Source organism: Hirundo rustica, unplaced genomic scaffold (genome assembly GCF_015227805.2).
Source record: "Hirundo rustica isolate bHirRus1 unplaced genomic scaffold, bHirRus1.pri.v3 unplaced_BUSCO_357329at7742, whole genome shotgun sequence".
NCBI lineage: Eukaryota > Metazoa > Chordata > Aves > Passeriformes > Hirundinidae > Hirundo > Hirundo rustica.
Window position 1 is genome coordinate 1 of NW_026690727.1, and position 14,147 is coordinate 14,147.

At 40.6% G+C, this 14,147-nt stretch overlaps 1 protein-coding gene across 3 annotated transcripts; it reads right to left on the minus strand.

Annotated features, from left to right (window-relative positions):
- Nucleotides 1-12,554, minus strand: RAB23 (RAB23, member RAS oncogene family). Of its 3 annotated transcripts, none has more exons than XM_040054412.1 (7): nucleotides 12,419-12,554; nucleotides 10,015-10,216; nucleotides 9,117-9,202; nucleotides 5,868-6,024; nucleotides 4,325-4,407; nucleotides 3,005-3,097; nucleotides 7-2,151 (listed from the first exon to the last, which is right to left on the minus strand). In XM_040054412.1, the coding sequence occupies exons 2-7, from the start codon at nucleotides 10,167-10,169 to the stop codon at nucleotides 2,012-2,014; spliced, it is 714 nt and encodes a 237-aa protein (XP_039910346.1). In that variant the 5' UTR covers nucleotides 10,170-10,216; nucleotides 12,419-12,554; the 3' UTR covers nucleotides 7-2,011. The 3 variants fall into 3 exon arrangements, with proteins under 3 accessions (XP_039910347.1, XP_039910346.1, XP_039910345.1); XM_040054411.2 differs by having other exon boundaries at nucleotides 12,412-12,535; XM_040054413.1 differs by lacking the exon at nucleotides 10,015-10,216 and having other exon boundaries at nucleotides 1-2,151; nucleotides 12,412-12,542.
- Between the last annotated feature and the right edge of the window lie 1,593 nt (nucleotides 12,555-14,147).

Below are 14,147 nucleotides of genomic sequence, written 5' to 3' on the forward strand. Positions count from 1 at the left end.
GAAACTTGCAGACAGACAATGAAATGTAAAAGTTTCCATATTAAAAACAATTGTCAAAATTCTTCATGCATACACTCTACCCTAAGTTGTGAGGCGGCCTCATGATATTCAGTCATCCCAAGTACCCTACTTCTTAAAGTGCTAAGACAGATAGGACTTGACTCCATTTATACATACAGTGATTAAATGCACTTGTTAAAAAATAGAGGCCTTTATCCAATAGAAAATACAAGAAACATTATGGTGAAGAACATACATTTTTGCTGCAATAGCAAAAGGGATGGGGTGCCCTCCTTCTCGCCAGCAACAGGAGATCTCTAATAGCTTGTGAAAGAAACTACGGTACTCAGTAGAAATACAGGCTAATACAGTAAAAATAAAATACAGAGTTCAGAGATCTTTAGTGTTTGTGCATAACTTGCCACTCACTCTCTCTCTGCAGACAGTGGGAATAAGAATACATTTCAATTTTCATGCTCATTGACTTAGAAACAAAGTCAGTCAAGCTTCCTACATGAATTCACATAGTGAAAAGTCCTTCCTTCAAAAATATACAGGATCACTCAACCAATTTTCATTCTCATACACCATTCATAAAACTATTAAAACTGATTTTTTTAAGCAGCATATTTTGCATTTGTCACTGGCAGACTTGTAGAAATCTTAGAAAGTTAAAATTATATCATACCATACAAAAACATGTAAACAAAACGAATAGTTTTTAAAAGTCATGCATGCTCTTGAAGAGGATTATAAAGTGTTCATTTTTGCTAAATAAAAGGTATCTCGCTTAGCATTTTTAAAAGCACCTTAGTGATTTAGGAGCCTTAGCCCAAATAAGCTTGAAGTTAGATTTGGGCTCCTAAACATGTAAATCAGTTCTGTAAAATTACCAAAGCACTTTGAAAAGTTTTTGCTATGTCTCTCATCTTGCAGAATTAGATTTCCTTAACTTTAAATCTGAGAAAACATTCAACAATATCTCCCTAATATAATCAGCTGCAATTTTTTGGATCCCTGTAACTTAGTTTATGGTATCTATGAAAAAATTTCACATAAGATAAATACTGTGTAACACCACTTTGAAAATTCCTTTTTCATAAGACAACACAGGATACAACAATCAAATTTGAACAAGAATATGATTATGTGTTCCCTCTGAATAGCTATTAGTGTTATTTGTTCAACCTGTTAAGACTGAGAAAAACAAACGTACAAAATATCTGTAGCATAGCATTAGGTAAAAAGGAGCATTTTTGGCACCGTACATTTTTAAATCTAAGCTTTTAGGCCCAAAGTATAGCAAGTGAAACATACACAGTGGCAGCTTGGAAAGCCTGACCCGAAATGCAACATTTTTAAAGGACAATTGGAAGATGCTATTTGATGATCATTACCTGATCTCCAAGTAATGGAGACACTGGAACCAAGCCTAGATATTTATCCCAAATGCTTACATATATACCTTAGCACACATATATATATAATGCAAGGATCTTGCACCCACAGGACTGCCAGAATCCATTTTAATGTGGTCAGGCATAAATTGAAGTAGGTTTTTTTGCTCCTTATTTATCTTGGTAGTGTCCTGACTAACCAATTCTAGTATTTTCTTTGAAATTTAGTTGCAAGGTTGCTACATTACATTGGGCCATAGAGTTACAGACCGTACCTATACATCTAAGTATTATCCTTACATTAAATGTGCTTTGCAATTCAGCAATACCTAGTTCATAGCTCTGTAAGTAATTCCTTGGGAAAGGAAAAGCTCACCTAATCTGTACAAAGTGCACGAGGCAGCCACGGTTCTGTGTGTCGCCACCAGGCGTCTCAGGCCACACAACAAACCCACGGCATCAGCGAGTTCATCTAAATCAATCCACCCTCTATCAAGGAGGCACAAGATTTGCTAAAGCACCGGGAAAAATACCTCTACAGCTGGCTTTATTCTGTATTCAATTGCACAACTTCATCCAATTCTCTGAGTTGCTTAATTTCCTCCAGAAGTGGTCTAAGGTATACTGCAGTTGCTAAAAGGACTTCTGTTTTTCTTGGTCCTCTGTTTGTTGGGTTTAAGGTTGATGACATCTCCACCATTAAGAGTGCTAGAATTTTGGTTGCAGTGGCTTCCACCAGCTGTATTAAACACACCTACAGAATTCAGACAAGAGAACTATTTATATTTGTTTACTGCTTGCAGCATAATACATAAACACTTTAGACACGACGCCTGCTAAGGCACAGTAGAGCACCCCAAATGTATACACTAGTTTTTAAATCTATTTTAGGTCAATTTTGCAACTAAATTGGAAGTAGAGGCTGTTGCAATTACTAGCCAGGCAGTATTTAAAGCAGGTATGCATCTGTGTAATTGAAGGGCAGCATATGCACTCATCTATGTATGTATGTGTATGTTACTAGCTGCACAAAGTTGTGGTTAGTTGAGTAACATTACAGAAGGAAAACATGACAATTTAAAATTCAGAAACTTTGTTGATATAAAGGTACATAAAAGGCCTGAATAAAAAGTGAGTGCTTTAAGGAAAATAAATTACCTGTCTCAGAAATTCTTTAAAGAATTACAGAAGTTCAGTGTTTTCTTATAGAAGGCAACTTACTAACACCTTCTGATTACATGCCAGATTCTTTCCCCATGAGTCTTTTAAGTCCACACCGAGATGAGCAATGCTATGTAATGCTAATTACCCTAAAAGAACCCGACAAGCATCCTTCTTAAATCCTTGCACAATCGTGTTTAAATAAATTTAGTAAAAGGGCACTTGCCAAGCATTAGCTAGAAACTTTTGTACATCAGTTTGACCATCTTGTAACTTTAAAGAGTCATAAAGTTATTTCAGAGAAAGAGATGATATCCTAAGATAGGGAGGTAATAATTAGACCCTGATTCACCTTGTCTTAATTCCATAAGGAAACAGATGAGACCATAAGCTTTGATGGCACAAAATACTGTTCCTAGGGTTTTTTTTAATTATAGTATACATACCGATCTTGTTACTACTTGTGTGCACTAGTTCTGAATCTTCTGCTGTTTGTTGCTTGAGCTTTTGAAGATATTTATCAGCCAAATACTTAAAAACTGAAAAGTTAAAAAGAAAAAAGTTACATCATAGAATGCTTAAAAATCATCATCACCATCATCATCCCATTGCATCAAAATTCTACATGGTGACAAAAGTGCATCTCACACCCCAGGTTTAGCACAACCTAGTGATTCTGGGCAAGCCTGTGTGCCTGGGCAGAATCCAGGACACACCAGTGTCTGCCCAGCTCTTACAGTTTGCCATACTGAAGTCTTGCACCAATACGTCTCAATGCTCTTATTAAAAAACCTTGCATACATATATTGCCAAATGTTTCAATTAATGCAACTTGGAACTTTTTACAGTTATGTAGGAATTTAATATACATATTTTTTGCAAGAAGCCTTAGAAAAATAGTAGTCATGTAAAATAATTCTTATTAATAGAACTTGGCAACAACCTTTTTATAATTAACTAATGCTACCCTCATTTTATTGGTGTATAAAAAGTTGACCTAGGAATCTGAAAAGATATAAAACTAAAGCAGAATTTTCAGAACCTAGATGTGTTATGATTATTTACATTCGTAATTCAGCTCATTTAAAGATATACAAAAGTGTTTTATATTTTCTCTTGCAGATTTTTCCCACGGTGAACGATGTTAATAGAGAAGAAACAGGGAGTTTACTATTAATTTTAACTAATTAAACAAGAATGTATCATTAGGGAGTATAGTTCATGATTAAACCCAGCCCACAAAAGACAGAATTTTAACACTACTCTTATGAAATTAAGTACATTAAAAGTGGTACTTAGGAACTAATCAAATATCACCAGTAGACAAAACACTGCAAGAGATGCAATCTTTTAATGTACTTAATTTAAATATGACTGAAATATAAAATAATAATTTCTACCAATTATTTATTAACCACCACCAATAACAAAATAATCCGCTCAACAATTTGTATGTCACAATAATCGAACTTCTAGGTGCATTTGTTTTAAAAGCTCGTGCTTACTGACAGTCCTTAGGACTAATGAGCCTTAACTTGTGAACATTGCAGCTGCGCGTGTTTGCAGAAGAGAAAGGCGTGCACAAAGAAATGGGCCTAGCCCACTGATAGCAGGTCATTTCAGCCGTGTTTAAGGTGCGCTGCCAGGGACCACGCGGAGGGCTGCCTCCAGCACACCAGGATGCGCGAGCAGCAGGCAGCTGCAGGCAGGGGATGCTCGGGGCGTGGAGCAGCGGCAGGACATGCCCTCCCCGCGGCACGTCCTACCTTCGCTCACGTTCAGGTCCTCCTTCACTGACGCTCGGTAGAACCTCACCTTCAGCTTCTTCGCCAGCGCTTCCGCCTCCTCACTGCGCAACAAAGACAACTTTGTGAATCCTTATTTGGTTCATTTGTCAGCGTTTACTCTTAGAAGCAAAGTGCTTCGTTGTAAGTCAAACGCGGCAAAACGGGTTGAGAAAAATCAAGACAGTCCAAAATTACTTAATGCTTAGTTTCTTTAAAATATCTCCACTACAAAAAGAAGGTATTTTACATGCAGTTTCTTTATGACTCAAAGGAATTCCTTCCAGTCTTTACTGACTTCGCTAAATAAAACTTCCCAAGGGTTCGAAGAAGGGTGTTGGTGAAACCAAAAGGAAGGAGGCTGTAATTAACAGCACTATAACCGCAAACTCTGAACAACAAAAATTAATCCTTAAGTATATCTTAATGAAGTACTATGCTATGCAATCAGATGAGTGCGCAGATGAAATCAAGAATTACTTTTTTCTGTGAAGTGAAAAAGAACTTACGTTAAAGTTTAAGAAACTTATGGATACTTCCCTAAGGCAAATCACATCATCAGAAAGATTATGCTACTGAGTCAGAAAGTGTATTCTGAGAACCAAACCTAAGTGACATACCATGAATAAAGGAGGAGTTCAAATGCAATTTTGCTTTTCCTTTGAAAAATCCTCAGAATTCTTTGCAGAAGAAGTGGAAGCTGATTTATGCCATCAATGATAGCAAACAGACAACAGAGAAAGCCAGTGCAGGAAACAACAAAAAAGAAGAAATAATTTAAATCTCTCAGGAAGATGATAGAAATTAAAGAAGTGGAGAATGATTAACTTGATCATGCACTATTTTCTACATGAAATGCCGTGGTAAATAAAAGCATTTGTTAAGCTGATTTTATTACAAGAATGAAGTTGGAAGTTGGTCACATACACAAGGGCAGAATGAACTGACACTAAAATCTGTAAAGAAAAATACAGCAAGGAAGATTCAGCACCATGCAGTTTGAGAATATTACCACATACGTATTTCTATAGAGTTACAATGTTTTGATAAAAATTAATAATAAAAAACAAATTAAAGAAAGCAAAGAATATTAGCAAGCATTCACTAGCCAAACAGACAATGTGCCTTCAGTGGTGCACAGCACGGTTTAAAAGTAACTGAATTTTAACAGGAGAGAAAATTTCTAGTTTTAGATTTTCTGAGTTAAAAAAAACCCAACCAGGTGTGACTCATATTATGCCAGAATCAAACTTTTCATGTCATTCCTCTATTACTTTTGGCTTCAGGATGCACCATGAAACAAACAGAAAGCTCCTAGCTTTGCAGTACATCTGCCCAAGTATCTACACTCACTCATGCAGCAACACCCGCCCCGTGTGCTCCTAGGGCACGTCTGGATGCAGGACACAGGTGGGACAACCCAGATACTCTGTCTTCACCAGAAACTCCCACAGACTTCTTTTTTTAAAACTTGGGTATACAGGGGACCTACTGATCTTTAAAAGTAGTACAATAGAACTCCTACTTTTTTATGCAGGAGTCATCAAGAAGATCAATCTTATTCTGCACAAGAACCGTGGGAATGTCTCCAACTTCGGTCACAACTTTTTCCTTCCAGGTAGGGATTGCTTTGAAGGACTCTCTGTCAGTTGTAGAAAACACAAGAACACAAGCCTGGGCTCCTAGAAATATACAAATAAATTACAAATACATACAACTTATCCAGTAAACAATAGAAATGATAAATCAATATTCAAGAGTCAGTAACTATCTCAGTCATCCACTGCTAATGGAATCATACATCACCTCTGTCATACAACAGATTATGTACAACAACAGGCACCTGAGCAGCAAAGGCTCAGAATAGAGTCAAACAGGAGCATCACAGCTCAGGATGTTCTCAATGAACATCTCAAATTAAAGTTCTTTTGTAAGAAGCTGTTCCATAAAGGTACTTTAAAGTACTGAAGAAATGACATTGTGTGCAATTATTGCATTGATAATTGCTCTACATTTTAAAATGTTCCAACTGTCTACAGAATCACTGACATAATATTTATACCTAGAGCAATTCAGAAAAAAGTTTAGAGACTAGTGCTACATAATGCAAGTAAAGCATGAGCTTGTCAGCTGAATTGATCTCAAAGATCTTCAGCAGACTATCCTATCCCCATAGACTCCACAAACACTTTATTTTTCCTTTCATAATGGTACAAAGCCTTTGTAATAGAAAAAGTGTAAGGAAACTCCTTGCCATGAGGGTGCTCTCACAGGGCTTTATACCTGACCCTACTCATTTCACTCAGTACTTTGCCTCAGCTTTTCCAGGCTACAATAGAAAATCCAGGCTACAAAACTGACGGTGACTTGTTCAATCTCACACTGAGATCAAAATCCAGTATCATCATCCAGAAATTCTTGTTTACTGCTGATGTTCTAACTTCTGTGGATCCTGGCTGTCTTTAACAGGCTTGGCAGGATTTAATGTCTCCTTAACAGTATCTAAAAGAACTGCACTAGGGCAGTATTGCAGGCCTTCCATTATATTTGCTACAGACAAAAGGGGTTAACAAATACAAACTAAAGCAATCCTATGAAGGCTTGATTATGAAGAATGAACTATTTTGCAACAAAACGAGGATCCTAACAATTTGTCTAATCAGCAACTGAGTACCACACTAATGAGCAAGATGTCTGTTTTCTACCAAAAACCTAACAAGGATCTTCAAGATATACCAGTGGTAGCAGAAGGAAGAGGATACATGCATGAAGAAAGGATCAGATACTGCCTTGAGAAACATTTGACTTCCATCACACAGAAACTGGTGAGAAGATGCATGGTATAATACAAAAAAATAAGTTATTAAATACATACAGTGCTTCCTTCAACTCTGAATTTAGGCTGCTGGACTCCTTGCACCGTGTGATTGTGAGCATGCAACTACACTGGCTGCACACATTTGCCCGCACACAGAAAACCACACGACAAATCCACTGTCAGCTCCAACTCTCTTTCTCTGCAAGGCTGAATGAATGTGGTCCCTGGACAAGAAATACTCAGAGATAGGCTCTGAAGCATTTATGTGTGAGCATACAGGGTCCCAGGGGACTACATAAGCCCTAGTGCAATGATAGATAGTGGGACAGTGACCTGTGGTAGAATCAAATCTTAAATTAATAACTAACATTTATCTTTCCTATCTTAGAGGTGTCCTCCTCTTATCAGCAATAAAATCCTGGTATTTCCAAAGTAAGCCTCACTTTTTGCTTCTATAATAGTAATAGTGTCATTGCTGAGGGTAGACCAAAATTGCATTCTGGGCTCTTCTGATTTCCCTTGTCCTTCAGGAGTCAAAGCCTAGAGTAGAGTAGTCCTAGTATCTGATGCCTTGAACTATTTATTATATACCCATCATGCTGCTACAGGCTGATTGTGCTCGACTTCAGACAGAACAAAAAACTTCTGTACAAAGAACTCCAAGGCAGAGCTCTAACAGCACTACATTGGGCATGAGTCATGACCAAGATTTCAAGATATTCATGCAAATTTTTTATTTCGTTTTTATACCACCAGGTTGTTTGTGGTAAGTGAGGCCAGTAGGTGTACCCCTGAGTTCTTCTCAACACTCCATGTTCTAGCCTATCAGTCCCAGTAATTAGGAGAAAAAGTCTTTGGCTTGAAACAACTGGGGAGAGCAAAGCACACAAGAGGACCAAGGGCCAGGACAGTAAAAAGAAAGCTCCAAGAGAATCAACTACTACCATCTAAAATTTGTATGCTCAACTTGTCAGCTGTAAATTATCTGCATCCACGTAACAAAAGAAGATCTTTTTCTGAGAAAATCGTAATCATCAGTCACCGGCAACAACAAGTATTACCAAAGAACCCCGCCTATTAGCAAATTGATAATAAAACATACAAAGATCGTAAGACTGTAACACCCTGAAACAGCTTGGCATAATCACTATTTTATCTCTAAATGAGGTAATTTTATACCATAGCAGTATATCTTTCCCCCCACCTCAGGTAATTAGTTTGCAAGAACTGAACAGTGACAAAATGACTTTGTCAAGTAATTTTTATCTCTCCCATTAAAAAAACAAACAAACAAAACAAACAAACAAACAAAAAAACAAACAAAAAAACCCAAAGAGAAATATTTACAGAACCATTGTTAAATAATAAGCAAAGAAAGCATAAGTATGCAATTTGTAACTGGTTAAATAGATAAGCTGCCTTTACACAAATAACACAGTTTATTTTATGAAGTAAATATGCTTTTCTTACTGCTCTTGTTTTAATGTATTCAAGGTAGACTGACTAGCAAAAGAACTGCTGTGCCCTGTAAACTGTATTTCTAGGATGACTGGTGGATTTTCCCCTCCTTGGATTAATTACTATGTGCCTCATCCACAGTTTTTGGAATATTTAGCAATGTGTGTCTCACAGAAACAATGAAATGCTTTTAGAGGGAAGATATACATTTGCATCTGATTGACTGACTGACTACATTCCATCCAGTTTCCGTGCAGATATTTGTCTCATTTCATTCAACGTTCCCTAAAGGCCACTGCTGCATAAAGTGGACATAATTAAGACAAGGAACTTGCACAAAGAGAAAAAAGTATTTAAGAATTGAAAAAGCTGAACTAAACGTGCTTTGCACACACGTGAAATAACTAAAAATCTTAATGCAAAGAGACAAAAATATTTTAGAGATATGAAGACCAAGAAAACCCAACAACTACCAAACAACAAACACAGTATTTTCACCTCTATAGTAGGCCTTAGTTATTGCATCAAATTCCTCTTGACCTGCAGTGTCCCATAACATTAGCCTGACATCTTCACCATTAACTCTGAAATAAACAAGACAATTTTGTGATCAATAACAGTAACAGGAACAAATGAAAACAATTGACAAGGAAATACTTCTGTTTCTACACTATAAGAGTAATCCAAATCAAATTTAACTGGATTTGAAATAATGTAACATTAATATTCATTCACTTTCATAACATACTCTGGCAATAATCCCTCAACTACATTATATGCTCTTTACAGACAATCTGTATTACATTTTCCTCTTCCTTTCCTCTTTTTCCTCTACATTTCCCTCTACAATGAAAAATAAGAGAGACATCAAAACAAAACTTAGGTGCCTTAAGAACGGTGCTTTTGTCTTTTTAATCAGCTTGCAGACTTTATAGAATTTTCTCACTTCTCATTATCATAAGATTTTCCACTTTACCAAACATAATTGGGTATTATATGCTTATACCGCACAGACTCTAACTGATTTTTTCGCAGTCACTTTTTTCTAAATTTGATAATAAATTTGTGTAATTCTTTTCTCATTAGCAGTTTTACTTCTTCTTCACAAGAAATCACAAAAAGAAATTGAAAAATAATCAACAGGTGTCAGAATACAAAGCAAACTTGTCAAAGAGCTTGGTATGGCACAGATTCTAGATTTTATTTACAAATTTAAATTTTGGATGGAGAATAAAGGATATAACTTTAGCCCACAGTGCAAGAGAGCAAACAACTCCCTTTAGTGTGCTTCAAAAACAGCCGGATTTGTTTTCCAAGTCTTCATAAATTTCAAGATAACAACAGAAAAAAGAGAGAGAGGTAAAAATCAATAGTATGTCATCTCTTTAATACATACTGGATCTGTCTTTCCAGGAAATCTACACCAATAGTTTTCTTGTAGTCTTTTGTAAAAATCCCCTTGCAATATCGCTGAATCATACTGGACTTCCCAACAGCTCCATTTCCTACTACTACCACCTTGATGGCCACCTCCATATCTTCTTCCAACATCTTTGCGTCTCAGGTGACTCTCTGGTTTATTCAGGAAACTACTGATTCTGTCAACAAAGTAAATAGCTATTATGGTCATAAAAATGCTGTGAATAGAAAGCAAGAGGCAAGATGATCACACAGATTAGGGTGCATATAGATAGTACAATTTATTTCTGTCTCTGTCACACATTGCTTACGTGACCTCAGGCAAGTTATTTAACTAGCTTTGGTTTGACACTCACTAATCGAAAATTAATAAAAAATACAAGTAGAGAATATTTTATTCGGCTTATTCCAAAGATATTTCACTGAAGTTTTGGTGGCTTTTTTTCTTAATGAGGAAGAAATGGAGGCACTGAACTACAAAATCACAGAATCGTTAGTGCTGGACGAGACCTCAAGGATCAGCAAGTCCAATCATTAACCCAAGGCTCCCAAGTGCTAAACCATGTCCCTAAGCGCCACGTGCACACATCTTTTAAATACCTCCAGGGATGGTGATGCTGTCCCACAGCCCCAGGCAGCCTGTTCAAATGCTTGATAACCCATTCAGTGAAAAATTTTTTCTAATATCCAACCTAAAACTCCGCTGGCAAACCTTGAGGCCACTTCCTCTTTTCCTACCGGTTGTTACTTGCAGATGAGACCAACCCTCACCTTGCTACAACCTTCTCTCAGGCAGTTGTAGAAAGCAGTAACATTTCCCCTGAGCCTCCTTTTCTCCAGGCTAAATGACCCCAGCTCCCTCAGCCATTTCTCATAGGACATGTGTTCTAGACTCTTCACCTCACTGCCCTTGTCCAGACTCGCTCCAGCCCCTCAATGTCTTTCTTGCAGTGAGTGAGGGGCCCAGAACTGCACACAGGATTTTGAGGTGTGGCCTCACCAGTGCTGAGTACAGAGGGACAATCCCTGCCTTGGTTCTGCTGGCCACACTATTGCTGAGACAGGCAAGGATGCCACTGGCCTTCCTGGCCACCTGGGCACACACTGGCTCATGATCAGCTGCTGTTGACCAGCACACCCAGGTCCTTTCCCACTGGGCTCCTTTCCAGCCACTCTGTCCCCAGCCTGTAGCTTTGCATGGGGCTGTTATGACCCAAGTGCAGGAGCTGGCACTTGGTCTTGTTTCATCTCACACAACCAGCCTGGGACCATCAATCTAACCTGTCCAGATGCTTCTGCAGAGCCTTCCTGTCCTTCAGCAGACCAACATTCCCACCCAACTTGGTGTCACCTGCAAACTGAGTGAGGGTGCACACGATCACTTCATCAAGGCCACTGGTAAAGTTATTAAACAGGACTGGCACAAACACTAAGCCCTGGGGAACACCACTAGCAACCAGCTGCCAGATGGATTTAAACCTACTCATCACCACTCTCCGGACGTCCATCCCTTAAATGCATGCCTCCCCCAAACTCTTCTCTAGGAAGCCTAGTTTCATCCCTTTTCTCCTTCACATCTAGTCTAAAACTCCTTCAGTGAGTCCTACTAACTCTTAAGAAAGTAGTTTCCTCCTTCGAAACAGACATACCCCATCTACTGCTGGCAGGCATAGCTGTTGTCTAGACTAACCCACCACCAAAATAACAAAATTCTGCCTATACCACCAGGTTCTTCCCCTTCTTCCTGCTTCATTCCCTGTGACTGGAAGGCCAGAACAGAACACTGCTCCTGGTCCCTTAACCAGTTGTTCCAATGCTCTGAAATCTCTCTTGACCGCCCTCGGACTTGCTACAACTTTATCACTGCCCAGCTGACAAAAGCTAAGTTTCCCCCACCTTTTGCTGTGCCGGGATATCATCACAGTAAAAATTTGCAGATGCAGAGTGGCAAATGTCCTCCCAAGAATCAATCACCCTCCTTTGGAAGGAGGGGAAAATACTCCCGCTTTAAAGGCTCTGCCCATCACCAGACTCACACCCGCGCTGGCAGAGCGCGGCCACCCGATCCCTTCGCTCGGCTCGCTCAGACAGATGATGTTTCTCGACCGCATCAGCCTACACCCGGCTAGCCGGAGCTCCCCAAGCCCCGTTAGCACCGCGAAGCCGGATGGCCATTTTGGGCGAGAACAGAGGCGGCCACCCACGGGGCTCCGCGCAGGGATCCATCCCACCGACACCACCCGGCCCTTCCCGAGGGACCACGCCGAGGGCGGGGCCCGGCCGCCCCGGCCCCTCCCGCGGCCCCGGCCCCGCTCCCGCCAGCCCGCGGCGCCCCGGCTCCGATCCCCGCCCGCCCGCGGCCCCTCTCACCAACCCCTTACGGAGCGGGCGGGCGGCGCTCCCTCCGAGCGCACGGCGGTGGAGGAGCGCAGGGAAGAGGAGACGGAGGGAAGGCGAGAGGAAACGGCTCGCTGGGGCCGACCCAACCCGGACGCACATCCCGGCTCCCCCGCCCGGAAGCGCCGTCAGGACCGGGGGCGCCGCTCGGGGAGGCGCCTGCCCGCTGCCCCCGCCCCCCCGCTGTGCGCGGTGCCCGGGAGGCGAGGGGGAAGTTGCTTTTGCGGGGCTTTCGTCTGGGTTCCTGAGGAAAATACCCGGACAAGGCTGATCTTTCCTTGTCCACGGGGTGCCTTCATCTGGTCCATTCCCTATACGTCGGCATTCCTCATCTCATCCGTGCAAAACCGTGCGATCAGCCGCGGGTTTTCCTTAGGCTGCCACGGAAGGCAGCTGCCTCCCTGTGTGTAGCGCCCTTTTTTTAACCAAGATGTGCCGATCACCGTGGTGTGTGGTCTGCCAGCTCCCATGCTATGTATATTAAACAGGATAAGTTTTGGCATAACTGTAGACGTGGTAGTCTTAAAATCTGAAGATTTAACCTTTATTAACCCCTTATTTTGTTTTTTTTTGGTTGGTTGGTTTTCTAAGTTAAACTGCCAAAAGATGTCCACTGCCTGAAATCCCCTTTCGATACTGCAGAGCACATCTCTGGCTGGGTTGGCTGCTCGTAGTGCCCCTGGCCCTCCTGCTACTCAAAGATGGCCAGGTAACACTCAGACCTCACCAAAGGGGGGTTGATCAAATCTGCCTTCCACAACAGAGAGCTCTCTATGCCTGTCCTGTGCTTCCCAAGGCAACAGCTTTGTTCTACAGTCAATTAGTTATGCCTGTCCCTAAATAAATACGCTTGGGGTTAGAATATTGTGCAGTTACATCCCAAAGGAATAGTAAGATTTTATGCACTGTTTTTGTTTTGAAACGTATATGTTCATTTTGTTCATGCTGACACCGGATCATAGTCTCAGAATTTGACTGATGCCAGGGCTTCTCTATTCCAAAAGGCCTTGAATTGGAGAGCCCTCACATCAAGAGAAATTTGTTACCTGCCTAGTACCAAAGTAACATACTGGAAGTGTGCCTTATTATAATTCCCTCTTTTCATCATGGGAAATGTTGGGGGTGTGGCTGGGATTCATCTCACCTAATTCCTACATTGTAAACGCTTGTATGGAATGGCTCACACTCAGATGCGTGTCAAGTGCAGGAGAGGTGGAGTGCTCCTTTGATTATCTCTGTTTACTGCAGAAGGGAGCCTGCGGCCACAGCTGAACGAGGCTGGAGAAAACATAACCTGTCTTAAGTTCCCTGATTCTTTGCTTTGCTTCGCTTTGCTTTGCTTTTTTAGGGCTCAGGTTAGGGTTAGGGTTTGGTTTAGGTTCAGGATCAGGGTTAGGATTAGGGTCAGGGTTCTTTTTTTCTCTTTTCTTTTATTAGGGTTTGGGTTAGGGTTAGGTTTAGGTTTAGGGTCAGGGTTAGGATAGGGTCAGGGTTAGGATAAGCGTTAGGGTAGGGTTAGGCTTAAGCGTTAGGGTTAGGCTTAGGGTTATGGTTAGGGTTAGTGTTAGGGTAAGGGTTAAGGTCAGGGTCCTGTGTTAGGGTTAGGGTTAGGGTATAGGTTAGGGTTAATATTACGGTTAGTGTTAGGGTTATTTTCTTTTTTTCTCTTCTCTTTTTCTTAGGGTTAGGCTTCGGCTTCGGGTTAGGCTTCAG